At 43.3% G+C, this 12840-nt stretch overlaps 1 protein-coding gene across 1 annotated transcript in view; it reads right to left on the bottom strand.

The window, feature by feature from the left end:
* The window catches only part of LOC143275983 (contactin-1-like), a 102697-nt gene that overhangs the window by 67583 nt on the left and 22274 nt on the right, over positions 1–12840 (bottom strand). The window contains exons 7-10 of the mRNA XM_076580342.1: positions 11217–11370; positions 9144–9262; positions 4858–4971; positions 1775–1927 (exon numbers count right to left, since the gene is read on the bottom strand). Of these exons, the coding sequence (XP_076436457.1) occupies positions 1775–1927; positions 4858–4971; positions 9144–9262; positions 11217–11370 (540 nt within the window). The remainder of the gene's footprint in view (positions 1–1774; positions 1928–4857; positions 4972–9143; positions 9263–11216; positions 11371–12840) is intronic.

Here is a 12840-nt window from a genome sequence, read left to right as displayed (position 1 = left end):
AGTATGTAACAGTGTTAAGACCTAAGTATTGGCTGAGTTCGATTGTTATCATAAGTTGTAAAGAATTTATGTGTTGTAAGTTATTAGTTGCTTATAATCAGTTTGTTTTAATCAGTATAATGTCAGTAAAGGGGAGCAAATTTTACATTGTTTTATGATACAGTTTTGAAGTAGTTTAGTCCCTTTTTTGTAAGGATCTTTTGGAGATAGGTGTCATGTGAACTTTGACACTGTAATTGTGAGCTGCTTTTATTTTTTGGTGATCACATCTCCATTCTGGAGTGGCCAGTTCACATCTGCATTCTGAAGTGGGCAGTTCTGCCGTAACACTCAGTGCAGCAGTAATTTTGTTCTGATGGCCTTTGTCACTTTGAGAAGGGTTTCTTTACTTCAAGTTGTCTTTACTTCAAGCTGACTTGGCTCCACGTTGAGCTTAGCCCATCCCATCGTCCCCTGAAAAGGAATAAATCACCTCAACCCCTTACTTCAGCATCTGCCTGCCTGTTGATGATTACATTCCCTTTGAAACATAATAATAATAATAATAATAATGATAATGATAGTATTTATATAGCGCTGAATCTTGTGCAGAGACAAATCTAAGCACTTTCACACCAGTCATTCACACGCATGCATAACTCTAAAACTGAAGAAACTGAAGACAAGGAAGAGGCAGGGGAGGGAGGCTATCTTGTGAAGAGGTGGGTTTTAAGGCCAGACTTGAAAGAGCTGAGTGTGGAGACCTGACGTAGTGAAAGAAGTTCATTCCAAATGCAAGGTCCAGAGACAGAGAAAGAATGGCATCCAACAGTGGAGTGTTTGAATCTGGGTGTGCGTAAACAGAGTGGATTTGAAGCCGACCGTAGAGAGCGAGATGGACTGTAGAGGTGAAGGCAGCCACAAAGATACGAGGGGACAGATTTGTGAATATATTTATAACATAGAGTGCTGATCTTATACTTTATCCTGTGTGAGACAGGGAGCCAATGGAGATGTTGCAAAACAAGAACTCTAACCTCGTCTTGCCGTCCTGGCACAGCACGGCATCCCCTTCACATCAATAACCAAGTGGCTAAAAGTCAGACTTTACTTCACTGGCTGATGGGCACAGTTACAGCACTGGACTTTGAGGGTCCCAGGTTCAAATCCCAGTCACGGCGCCTGGTGGGTAAAGGGTGGAGGTTTTTCTGATCTCCAAGGTTAACAGACAAGCAGATCTGCTAGTGCCTAAACTCCCTTCGTGTGTATATGCATGCAGAAAATCAAATACACATGTTAAATATCCCGAAATCAATGTCAGTGACGGGCACAATAGCCGAATGGTTAAAGCGTTGGACTTTTGATCTGAGGGTCCCGGGTTCAAATCACAGTGACGGCGCCTGGTGGGTAAAGGGTGGAAGTTTTTACGATCTCCCAGGTCAACATATGTGCAGACCTGCCAGTGCCTGAACCCCCTTCGTGTGTATACGCACGCAGAAGATAAAATACGCATGTTAAAGATTCTGTAATCCATGTCAGCGTTCAGTGGGTTATGGAAACAAGAACACACCCAGCATACGCACCCCCGAAAGTGGAGTATGGCTGCCTACATGGCGGGGTAAAAACGGTCACACACTTAAAAAGCCCACTCACATATATACGAGTGAACGTGGGAGTTGAAGCCCATGAACGCAGAAGAAGAAGTAGTCAGCGTTCAGTGGGTTATGGAAAACAAGAACATACCTGGCATGCACCCCCATGTACCCTTTTCATAAAGTTTCATATTCTGCCTCACCAGTTACGTCCAAAGTGCCATTACTCCATGCTGTTCCTCCAGAATTGTTGCCCCTGCATGAGTACTGTCCCCTGTCTTCCACAGTGGTTGGATCAATGTAGAGACCGGTTGGCAGCAGTCGGTGTCGCTCATCTTCCGTCACAAGAACCCCGTCTGAAACAGAACACACACAACATGTGGAATGTCCGCAGGTTTGAGTCCAGTTATGTACCAGGATTCATATTCTCCCCCCTTAACTTGACCTTAAGAGGTGCTCTGGGTGCAAGCCTTTTGGTTAAGATGATAAACCAAGGTCCCTTTTTGAGAAACAAAGAAATTTGCGATTCAAAGAGGAGCAGAATCAAATGGTAATTGAAGAATCAACACAATCTCAGGTGAAAATGAAGATAATATCATTGTGTATCAAGTCCACATAACAAAAAGCGTCTGCATGCACCACATGGACCACAAACCCGATTTCTTTGATACATTGTTTGGCAGCCATTTTGATTTGTTTCCATAGCAACAGGTATTCACAGAAATCTAAGAACACTTTTTTTGTGATCCACAAGTGATGATACACCTAGCAGACAAAAAAAAGAGAGATATAGTCGGAGAGAAAAAAAAGTTATTTGACTGTGTCTGGCCTTAACCCTTTGAGCCCTGAGTCCCTAAGCAATTTTAACCCTTCTGCCTGAGCTCCTGAGCCAAAATTTGCAAATAATTGGTATTAAACCCTTAGAGCCCTGACCACCGCTTTACCAGTGGCAGAGAAAAATGACATAATGCCCGGCCACCGGTTGAGCGGTGCGTAAACACTTGAAGCGTGCAGAGTCTCAACCTGGCCCGTCAGGGCAGAAATCCGGGACAAAACGTGCAAGAAAACAACTGTACACAACGCAGCAAGTAAGTGATAAGCTTGATGATTTATCGGAAGTAGAGTATGACAATGATTACTCTGATAGTGAGGTGGAATTCGAAATGGATGATTTTGCTACAGATAGTGATGTTGAAAATGAATCTGAGCATGCAGAATCAGTTGATCAAAGGAGGCGTGTCAGGTTGAGACTATGCACACTTCAAGGCAGAAATTGATCTTTTTTATCCAAAGCACATGCACAAAACACAGTGAGGGGGCGCAGCAATGTTGGTACTGCGTTCGCTGGCGTCGGAATATTACGGTTTTTCTGATTGGCTCTTCGATACAAGTCAACCAATAGCAAAACACGACACAAGTGTTTACGCACCGCTCAACCGGTGGCCAGGCATTATGACACCCCTCCCCACCACCGGTAAACCGGTGGTCAGGGCTCAAAGGGTTAACCTTTCAGACCAAGATATTTCTGAGGTGCGGGCCACCCACTTTTCGTGCTCAGTTAGCTCAGCAGACAGCACTGCTGGGCTGTACACATTCATCAGGAACCCAGGAAGAAGAAGAAAATGTTTACAACTTTTTTCAAGCAATGAACACAGTTATGACTGGGTTTAACTCTTTCCAGACGAAGGAATGCTCACGCATTCCTACACAAAACGTATTCGGTTTCGGACGAAGGAATGGAATAGCATTCTCCGAAAGTAAAATTCCATCATGCGCTGTACACGTGATTTTGTGATTAGCCAAGCAGAGTGCACTATTCTGGGTCACTCCACAATCGAACAGTATGATTGGTTAGTCTATGACGGCAATGTTTTAGGGTTGCCGAAGTACTTGAAATGCTACAAACTGAAGGGTCGGACACTGAAGAGGTGGATGATGATGAAGAAGAAAGCGAATTTAATGCAGAAAGCGAGCATGGGTATGGTGATTCGGGGTGAAAAATTGGCAGTATTTTCTACATATGGCAAAACAGTAAAAATAAGATGAGAAATTTGATTTTTTTTATATATGTAATAGCTCAACACATAATAAACCAGTTCTGAAAGTTTCATTTTCTTACACAGTATTTTGTATTTTTTGTAATTTTTTTCCAAACCCTTACAAATGGGCCGTCTGTGGGGAAAAGCAAGGGAGAAAACTTACAATACCAAATGAACTATAAAGAAGATTTAAAAGAAATAAAAAGAAAAGGAATTGCCCCCCCCCCCCCCCCCGCCCCCCACCCAACCCCGCCCCCTAAAATTGTTTCATACACATACTTACCACATCTCACAAACTGGAAAGCACGACAGTAAAATTTACACAATACTCAACAGATCTGTTGTTGGTAAAGCAGAAAACAAATAAACAAACTGTGTGAAAGAAACATAGGCTGAAGGCAATAATGGCCAGAGCAGAAAAAGGAAGCTGAATAATCATACACACACAGAGGGTGAGGCTTCTTTTTGTACCCCCCCACCCCCAACCCCAGCAGCCCACTGACACGCAACTTGATTCAGCAACAATCTCTCTCGTTCAAAGCAAACGATTAAGCTGATTGGTCCACTCAATGATGTTTCAATGTAAACACGTACGTGATCAGCTGAGCATCATCACGTGAGACCAAGGTTAAGCAGTGACTGCTCTGGCCTTGTGATTGTCAAGTCTAGAGTGTCTGGGTGATGTCGTGACAGGAAAGCATGGGGACCATGCTATGTAGCCCAAAATGAACTTGGAACTTCTTCTTCTTCTTCTGCGTTCACTCGTATGTACACGAGTGGGCTTTTACATGTATGACCGTTTTTACCCCGCCATGTAGGCAGCCATACTCCGTTTTTGGGGGTGTGCATGCTGGGTATGTTCTTGTTTCCATAACCCACCTAACACTGACATGGATTACAGGATCTTTAACGTGCGTATTTGATCTTCTGCTTGCATGTACACATGAAGGGGGTTCAGGCACTAGCAGGTCTGCACATATGTTGACCTGGGAGATCGGAAAAATCTCCACCCTTTACCCACCAGGCACTGTCACCGTGATTCGAACCCGGGACCCTTAGATTGACAGTCCAACGCTTTAACCACTCGGCTATTGCGCCCATCTGAACTTGGAACAATTTTGACAATGGCGTAACGTCAAAAAACAAACTGCGATCAAACGTAACAAAATACAGTGAAATCGTAACAGCTGGCCTTTCTGCTTATGGGTCACGTACGGTACTCTATGTGTAATTCACAGCGAAGTTACCATGGAACCACACGAAGGTGGGTTGAGGGTCCCCGTAGATGTAGCAAGGCAGCAGAATGGCGTAATTGATCGTCACAGTCCTCAGTCCCACATCCCGCAGCGCCACAGGAGGCACTGAAGACATACACACATCGATGAAAGAACAATGAGGCCTGGTGCCAGCTGCACTGCTTGGTTCGAACTTTTTGAAAGTTGTGCCGTGGAAGCTGCGATACATAGACTAGAAATGAGTGTGTGGAGGAGGGGGGTAGAGGAGGTGCAGGGTAATGTGTGTGTGTGTGTGTGTGTGTGTGTGTGTGTGTGTGTGTTGGAGCTCATGTACGTTTATATGTATTTGACTGTGCTTTCATATCTGTGAAACTGCGTGTTTGGTGCATATCTGTTATGCATGTGTGGGTGTATGTGTGAATGTGTGTCTTCATGTCTTACATTTATTTGCTTATTTATCATCATTGCTGTCTTATTTATTTATCTATTTATTTATTATTATTATTATCATTATTATCATTATTTTATTATTATTTTCATTACTACTACCTTTTTTTTTATATCATAATTATTATTTATTTATTTATGTAAGCTTATCTATATTTTTTTTTTTTTTTTTTCCCTCAAGGCCTGACTAAGCGCGTTGGGTTACGCTGCTGGTCAGGCATCTGCTTGGCAGATGTGGTGTAAGGTATATGGATTTGTCCGAACGCAGTGACGCCTCCTTGAGCTACTGAAACTGAAACTGAAAGTTACACACGACTAAATGCCTACGCTGACCAAACTACGCCATTGGTCAGTTCCACTTAGTAGTAGCGGGTTACGACCATACTAGGCTCTTCTGTCCGAGCAATGCAACTGGCTCCAGGAGAGTAAAAGATTTAACAACAATGGAAAATACTTTATCTTATAAAAACATTTTTTGGGGCTGCTTCATCTCAAGCACCTTTTCAGTGGTGTTACTCCCACACACCATACACAGGCACGCCTGCCTCAGAGCTAAAATTCCACAGGAAGTTTTAAATGTCAGGGTGCCAGAATGCAACACTCAAAAGGAGACCCTGCACTGCTTCCAGGTCACTTCAGCGGTGTTCGTCAGTGGAAGTTCTGGTTCGACACACAGAACACTGCCTACTGATGACAATAATAATTATTATATTTATATAGCACTGAATCTTGTGCAGAGACAAATCAAAGCACTTTCGCACCAGTCATTCACACGCATGCATAACTCTAAAACTGGGAGAAAAAAAAATGAAGACAAGGAAGAGGCAGGGAAGGGAGGCTATTTTGGGAAGAGGTGGGTTTTAAGGCCAGACTTGAAAGAGCTGAGTGTGGAGACCTGACGAAGTGAAAGAGGAAGTTCATTCCAATTACAAGGTCCAGAGACAGAGAAAGAAAGGCGGCCAACAGCAGAGTGTTTGAATCTGGGTATGCGTAAACAGAGCGGATCCGAAGCTGATCGTAGAAAGCGAGATGGAGTGTAGAGGTGAAGGCAGCCAATAATCGCAAAGTCACAAAGCCGGGCAAGGTGCAAGGAGCACCTACTCAATTTATCCGTTTATTTTGTTTTGTTTTTTTTCCATTTTCCATGCCCCAAATTCAATGGTTCATTCTGTGGTTCATTTCATGCAACACCTTGTGCAACACAAGTCCACCTTCCATTTATTCAAACGATGATCTCATCAATTATTCACTCCCATCCATCTTTCAGTTTAAGAAGTTAAACTCAATCAATTCCCTCATTATCAATAAAAAATTAAAAAAATTTTAAAGTTTACCCTGTCTCACACCGAATAAAGTACAAGATCAGCACTCTATGTTACAGATGCATTCACAAAACTGCCCCTTCCTATCTCTGTGGCTGCCTTCACCTCTACACTCCATCTCGCTCACTACAATCAGCTTTGGATCCACTCTGTTTACGCATACCCAGATTCAAACACTCGACTGTTGGCCGCCATTCTTTCTCTGTTTCTGGACCTTGCGAATGGAATGAACTTCCTTTTTCGCTTCGTCAAGTCTCCACACTCAGCACTTTCAAGTCTGGCCTTAAAACCCACCTCTTCCCAAAATAGCCTCCCTTGCCTGCCCTTCCTTGTCTTTAGTTTCTACAGTTTTAGAGTTATGCATGCGTGTGAATGACTGGTGCGAAAGCGCTTTGATTTGTCTCTGCACAAGATCTAGCGCTATATAAATACCATTATTATTATTTATTATTATTATTATTACTTATACTGTGCCCTGCCTCCTTGGCACAGGGACACAATCACCAAGTGACTTTTCTGTTGTTGTTGTAGCAGCTCCTTAGCTCTGGGACACAATCACCAAGAGACTTTTCTGTTGTTGTTGTTGTAGCAGCTCCTTAGCTCAGGGACACAATCACCAAGTGACTTTTCTGCTGTTGTTGTAGCAGCTCCTTAGCTCAGGGACACAATCACCAAGAGACTTTTCTGTTGTTGTAGCAGCTCCTTAGCTCTGGGACACAATCACCAAGTGACTTTTCTGTTGTTGTAGCAGCTCCTTAGCACAGGGACACAATCACCAAGTGACTTTTCTGCTGTTGTTGTAGCAGCTCCTTAGCACAGGGACACAATCACCAAGTGACTTTTCTGCTGTTGTTGTAGCAGCTCCTTAGCACAGGGACACAATCACCAAGTGACTTTTCTGCTGTTGTTGTAGCAGCTCCTTAGCACAGGGACACAATCACCAAGTGACTTTTCTGCTGTTGTTGTAGCAGCTCCTTAGCACAGGGACACAATCACCAAGAGACTTTTCTGCTGTTGTTGTAGCAGCTCCTTAGCTCTGGGACACAATCACCAAGTGACTTTTCTGTTGTTGTAGCAGCTCCTTAGCTGAGGGACCCAATCACCAAGTGACTTTTCTGCTGTTGTTGTAGCAGCTCCTTAGCACAGGGACACAATCACCAAGTGACTTTTCTGCTGTTGTTGTAGCAGCTCCTTAGCACAGGGACACAATCACCAAGTGACTTTTCTGCTGTTGTTGTAGCAGCTCCTTAGCACAGGGACACAATCACCAAGAGACTTTTCTGCTGTTGTTGTAGTAGCTCCTTAGCACAGGGACACAATCACCAAGTGACTTTTCTGTTGTTGTTGTAGTAGCTCCTTAGCACAGGGACACAATCACCAAGTGACTTTTCTGTTGTTGTTGTAGTAGCTCCTTAGCACAGGGACACAATCACCAAGTCACTTTTCTGTTGTTGTTGTAGCAGGAACCAACCAAGAAAAAGGAATTTTTTTTCCCTAAAATTACGTTTATCTAACATACTTACCGTGACCCAATAGTGCAGACTCCGGCAGGGAGTCTGATTCCTGTCCTGTGCAAACTACTATCCACCTATGCAGAGAAAATTAAAGTAGCTATGGCCGATGACCTCCCGGAAGTAGGTTACCTCCCCTCTATCCCTGACTCGCTTCCTCTTTTTCCGGCAGCCATCTTGACTCCTGATCCAGTGCTCTTCATATGGCTAAGTTTTTTCGTATTTCAGTCTGTCTATCGATTCTTTGACACTCATGTTTTGTATCTAATGAAGACTTGTATCAGGTCACACACTTGCTTAGCTCATTTGGCCAATCAAGCTAAAATTGTGGCACAATCACAATCGTAAGGGCCCTCTACCTTGGGTTCTCTCAACAATAGGTACAGGTACAGGTACAGTATTTGGGGCAGAAATTAGTCTGCTTGCTTCAGAACTGAACATGCATGGTTCGACCCCTCTCGCATACCTTTTTTTTTTTTCCTCCCAAGCTGTTTATATATCAAATTTAATACAGAGCACTTTTCAATGATTTTTTAAATCTCTTTTTTTTCTTCTCATGATTCCTTGACTGGATAAAACGAGAAGCACAAGTGAGTCTTGAAGGATTTGTCTCTTGCGTTTTTTTTAAGGGATAGAATTAGTGTTTGTTCCTGCAGATCCCCCCATTAGTGGCAACATAATCAACAAATAATTAAGGTCATTCCAAGGATGGAAGGTCAAAACATCAACAAGCAGGGGAAAAAATGATGGTTACAAAAACTGACGACACAGGTCACTGTAATCAAAGACTTCTTTGCAAGATAAATGAAATGAGTCATTGACAGAGTACACACACACACACACACACACACACACACACACACACACACACACACACACACTCCAAGCCAATACTTACACATCCATGAAAGCAGATATATACATGTGTTTTTCTTCCTTTTGGAGAAAACACCTTAAAAGCTTTAAACATCAAGCCATGCAGTTTTTTTTTCTTTTTTGTCGTTGTTGTGTTGCTCACCTATGACAGTGACGATGGCAGATGCGGTCTTCTGTCCGTAATCATTCTCAGCGGTGCAGGTGTACTCCCCTTCCCACGACTTGCCCACGTTGCTGATCCACAGCTCCTGCCCGTAGTTCCTGTACAACATCAAACATCAATGCATGAATGACGGGCGCAATAGCCGAGTGGTTAAAGCGTTGGACTTTCAATCTGAGGGTCTCGGGTTCGAATCACAGTGACGGCGCCAGGTGGGTATAGGGTGGAGATTTTTACGATCTCCCAGGTCAACATATGTGCAGACCTGCTAGTGCCTGAACCCCCTTCATGTGTATATGCAAGCAGAAGATCAAATACGCATGTTAAAGATCCTGTAATCCATGTCAGCGTTCGGTGGGTTATGGAAACAAGAACATACCCAGCATGCACACCCCCGAAAACAGAGTATGGCTGTCTACATGGCGGAGGAAAAAATGGTCAAACAAGTAAAATCCCACCAACATATACGAGTGAATATGTGAGTCACAGCCCAAGAACACAGAAGAAGAAGCAGAAAGGAAGAGTTTGTATTATACTTCATGTTTGGTGTTACATATACTTACCATGTCAAACTGATGCAAACTAGGCCTATCAGTTTGCTCTGCTTGGCCAAATTTCGCGCGGCTAACAGTGAAAAGACGAGCCGTCCTGCCCGGTCCGCTCTCAGCCAATCAAACGCCTCTAAAAGCTATAAGCGCTGAATCATTCCTTTGGCCAAGGCTCTCCACGTCATCTTGTCAGGTTTACGCTCTCTCTCGTCTTACACTTTTTTTGGCTATTAAGCGTATTCATTTTTTTTTTTTGTCAGCATTTTGTCAATCAGCACTTTCCAGTATGTTTTGAAGATGTACCAGTATCTTAATTTATTCATCTTTTGTCAGTATCTTGTACTAGAGTCATTCCTTAATGCTTTAAAGGTGTGTGGAACAAAGTCTGTTTAAAAAAAAAAGAAGCAAAAACAAAACTTCCTGTGACTTGGGCCAGAAGTGATACAAAAATAAACTAAACTGAAGGAAAGGAAGGGTTAGTGTCAACATATAGTGTCATACGACATAACACCCTCTTCAAAACCATCCTGCAAAGGGACTGTAGAGGGAGGGCGCAGACGGGGGCGGCAGAGAAAGACCTGGTCGGACAACGTCAAGGAATGGACCAAAATGATGATGCCAGATCTCCTCACGACAGCTGCCAACAGAACGGCGTGGCGAGCTATGACATCTTTCTCATGTCCCCACAACGACTCCAGCGGTTGAGGGAATGAGTGAGTGAGTGAGTGAGTAGTTCTTCAAAAAATGCAATAAAAATCAAAGTTTATTATTGTATTGTATTGTATTGTATTGCATTACTAATTTTTATCACAACAGATTTCTCTGTGCGGAATTCAGGCTGCTCTCTCCATGGACAGCATGTCGCTACACTGACAGCACCACCCATTCTTTTGTATTTTTTCATGCATGCAGTGTTTTTAGTTGTTTTCCTATCGAAGTGGATTTTTCTAAAGAAATTAGCCAGGGACAACCCTTTTGTTGCCGTGGGTTCTTTTATGTGCGTTAAGTGCTTGCTGCACACGGGACCTCGGTTTATCGTCTCATCTGAATGACTAGCGTCCAGACCACCACTCAAGGTCTAGTGGAGGGGGAGAAAATACTGGCGACTGTGCCGTGATTCAAACCAGTACGCTCAGATTCTCTCAATTCCTAGGCAGACGCATTATCCTTAAGCACGCACACATACATACATACAAACACACACATCCACACACACACACACACATACATATACACACACACACACATGCACACACACACAAACACACACATACATACAAACACACATACATACAAACACACACACACACACACACACACACACACACACACACACACACAAGCAGAAACACAGAAACCAAAATAAGGTGACGATAACACACTCAGACTCTTTACAAACAAGAACCAACCAACGAAAACATAAATCCATCCAACACAAGCCACTCACCACACACAGAGAAAAAAGAAAAAAAAAAACACGAATAACAAACAAAAAGTCCGCACTAACGTGATGAACACAGTGGAGGACGTCTGAATCCTGTCGCCACGGAAACTCCAGAAGACGGACCTGACGGTGGACAGGTCCACCATGCACCTCAGTCCCAGTAGTGTCCCCTTCATCACCTTAGTGTTCATAGGGGGCTCTGTGATTACCGGGGCACCTGAAAATCAATTACCACTGTGATCACTGGGGCACCTGAAAGTCATTTACCACTGTGATCACCTGAAAGCAATTACCACTGTCACTGTGTGTGTGTGTGTGTGTGTGTGTGCCGTGGAAGCTGCGATACATAGACTAGAAATGAGTGTGTGGAGGAGGGGGGTAGAGGAGGTGCAGGGTAATGTGTGGTGTGTGTGTGTGTGTGTGTGTGTGTGTGTGTGTGTGTTGGAGCTCATGTACGTTTATATGTATTTGTGCTTTCATATCTGTGAAACTGCATGTTTGGTGCATATCTGTTATGCATGTGTGGGTGTATGTGTGAATGTGTGTCTTCATGTTTTACATTTATTTGTTTATTTATCATCATTGTTGTCTTATTTATTTATCTATTTATCATTATTATTATTATTATTATTATTATTATTATTTTATTATTAATATCATTACTACTACCTTTTTTTTCATATCATAATTATTATTTATTTATTTATGTAAGATTATCTATTATTTATTCAACTTTTTTTTCTTTTTTTTTTTCTCTCAAGGCCTGACTAAGCGCGTTGGGTTACGCTGCTGGTCAGGCAGATGTGGTGTAGCGTATATGGATTTGTCCGAACGCAGTGACGCCTCCTTGAGCTACTGAAACTGAAAACTGAAAACTGTCACAGAAACCAAAACCAGACGTACAGAGACCCAAAACTATTGTGAGGCAGCGATGGAAATTTCTGGTGGCCGACTTGAGTGCCACATGGCACAAAATGAGTAAGTCAGGAAGTAAGTGAAAAATATCTATGTAAGTAAGTACATAGACAGACAAAAAGGTGGGTAGGTAGGTCAGTCAGTTGAATGGTTGGTAAGTCGATCTAGTCAGTAAGTAGGTAAAGAATCTTATAGTCAGTCAGTCAGTGAGAAAACAAAACAATCATTAAATAAGTAAGTTGGCAAGCAAGCAAGTAAATAATCTTTAACACGGTAGCAGCAGTACAGGTGGTAAGAGCAGCAACAGCAGTAGAGATGGTAGTAACAGCAGCAGTAGAGATGGTAAGAGCAGCAGCAGCAGTAGAGGTGGTAGTAACAGCAGCAGTAGAGATGGTAAGAGTAGCAGCAGCAGTAGAGGTGGTAGTCACAGCAGCAGTAGAGATGGTATGAGTAACAGCAGCAGTAGAGGCTGTAGTAACAGCAGCAGTAGAGATGGTATGAGTAACAGCAGCAGTAGAGGTGGTAGCAGCAGCAGCAGCAGTAGAGGTGGTAGCAGCAGCAGCAGTAGCAGAGGTGGTAGCAGCAGCAACAGCAGTAGAGATGGTAAGCACAGCAGCGGTAGTAGTAGCAAAAAGCAGCGACAGCAGTAGAAGCAGCAGCATTACTGTCGTTCTGCTCTTCACTCATCACCATCATCCTCACCCTCCATGTCGCCCCATCCCTCCCCCCCCCCACACTCCTCCCCGCACCCACACACCCCACATGCTGAAAT

Source organism: Babylonia areolata, chromosome 31, assembly GCF_041734735.1.
Source record: "Babylonia areolata isolate BAREFJ2019XMU chromosome 31, ASM4173473v1, whole genome shotgun sequence".
In the NCBI taxonomy this organism is placed as follows: Eukaryota; Metazoa; Mollusca; class Gastropoda; order Neogastropoda; family Buccinidae; genus Babylonia; species Babylonia areolata.
Note: the sequence above shows the minus strand (reverse complement) of the source record. Positions and strands in the feature narration are given on the sequence as shown.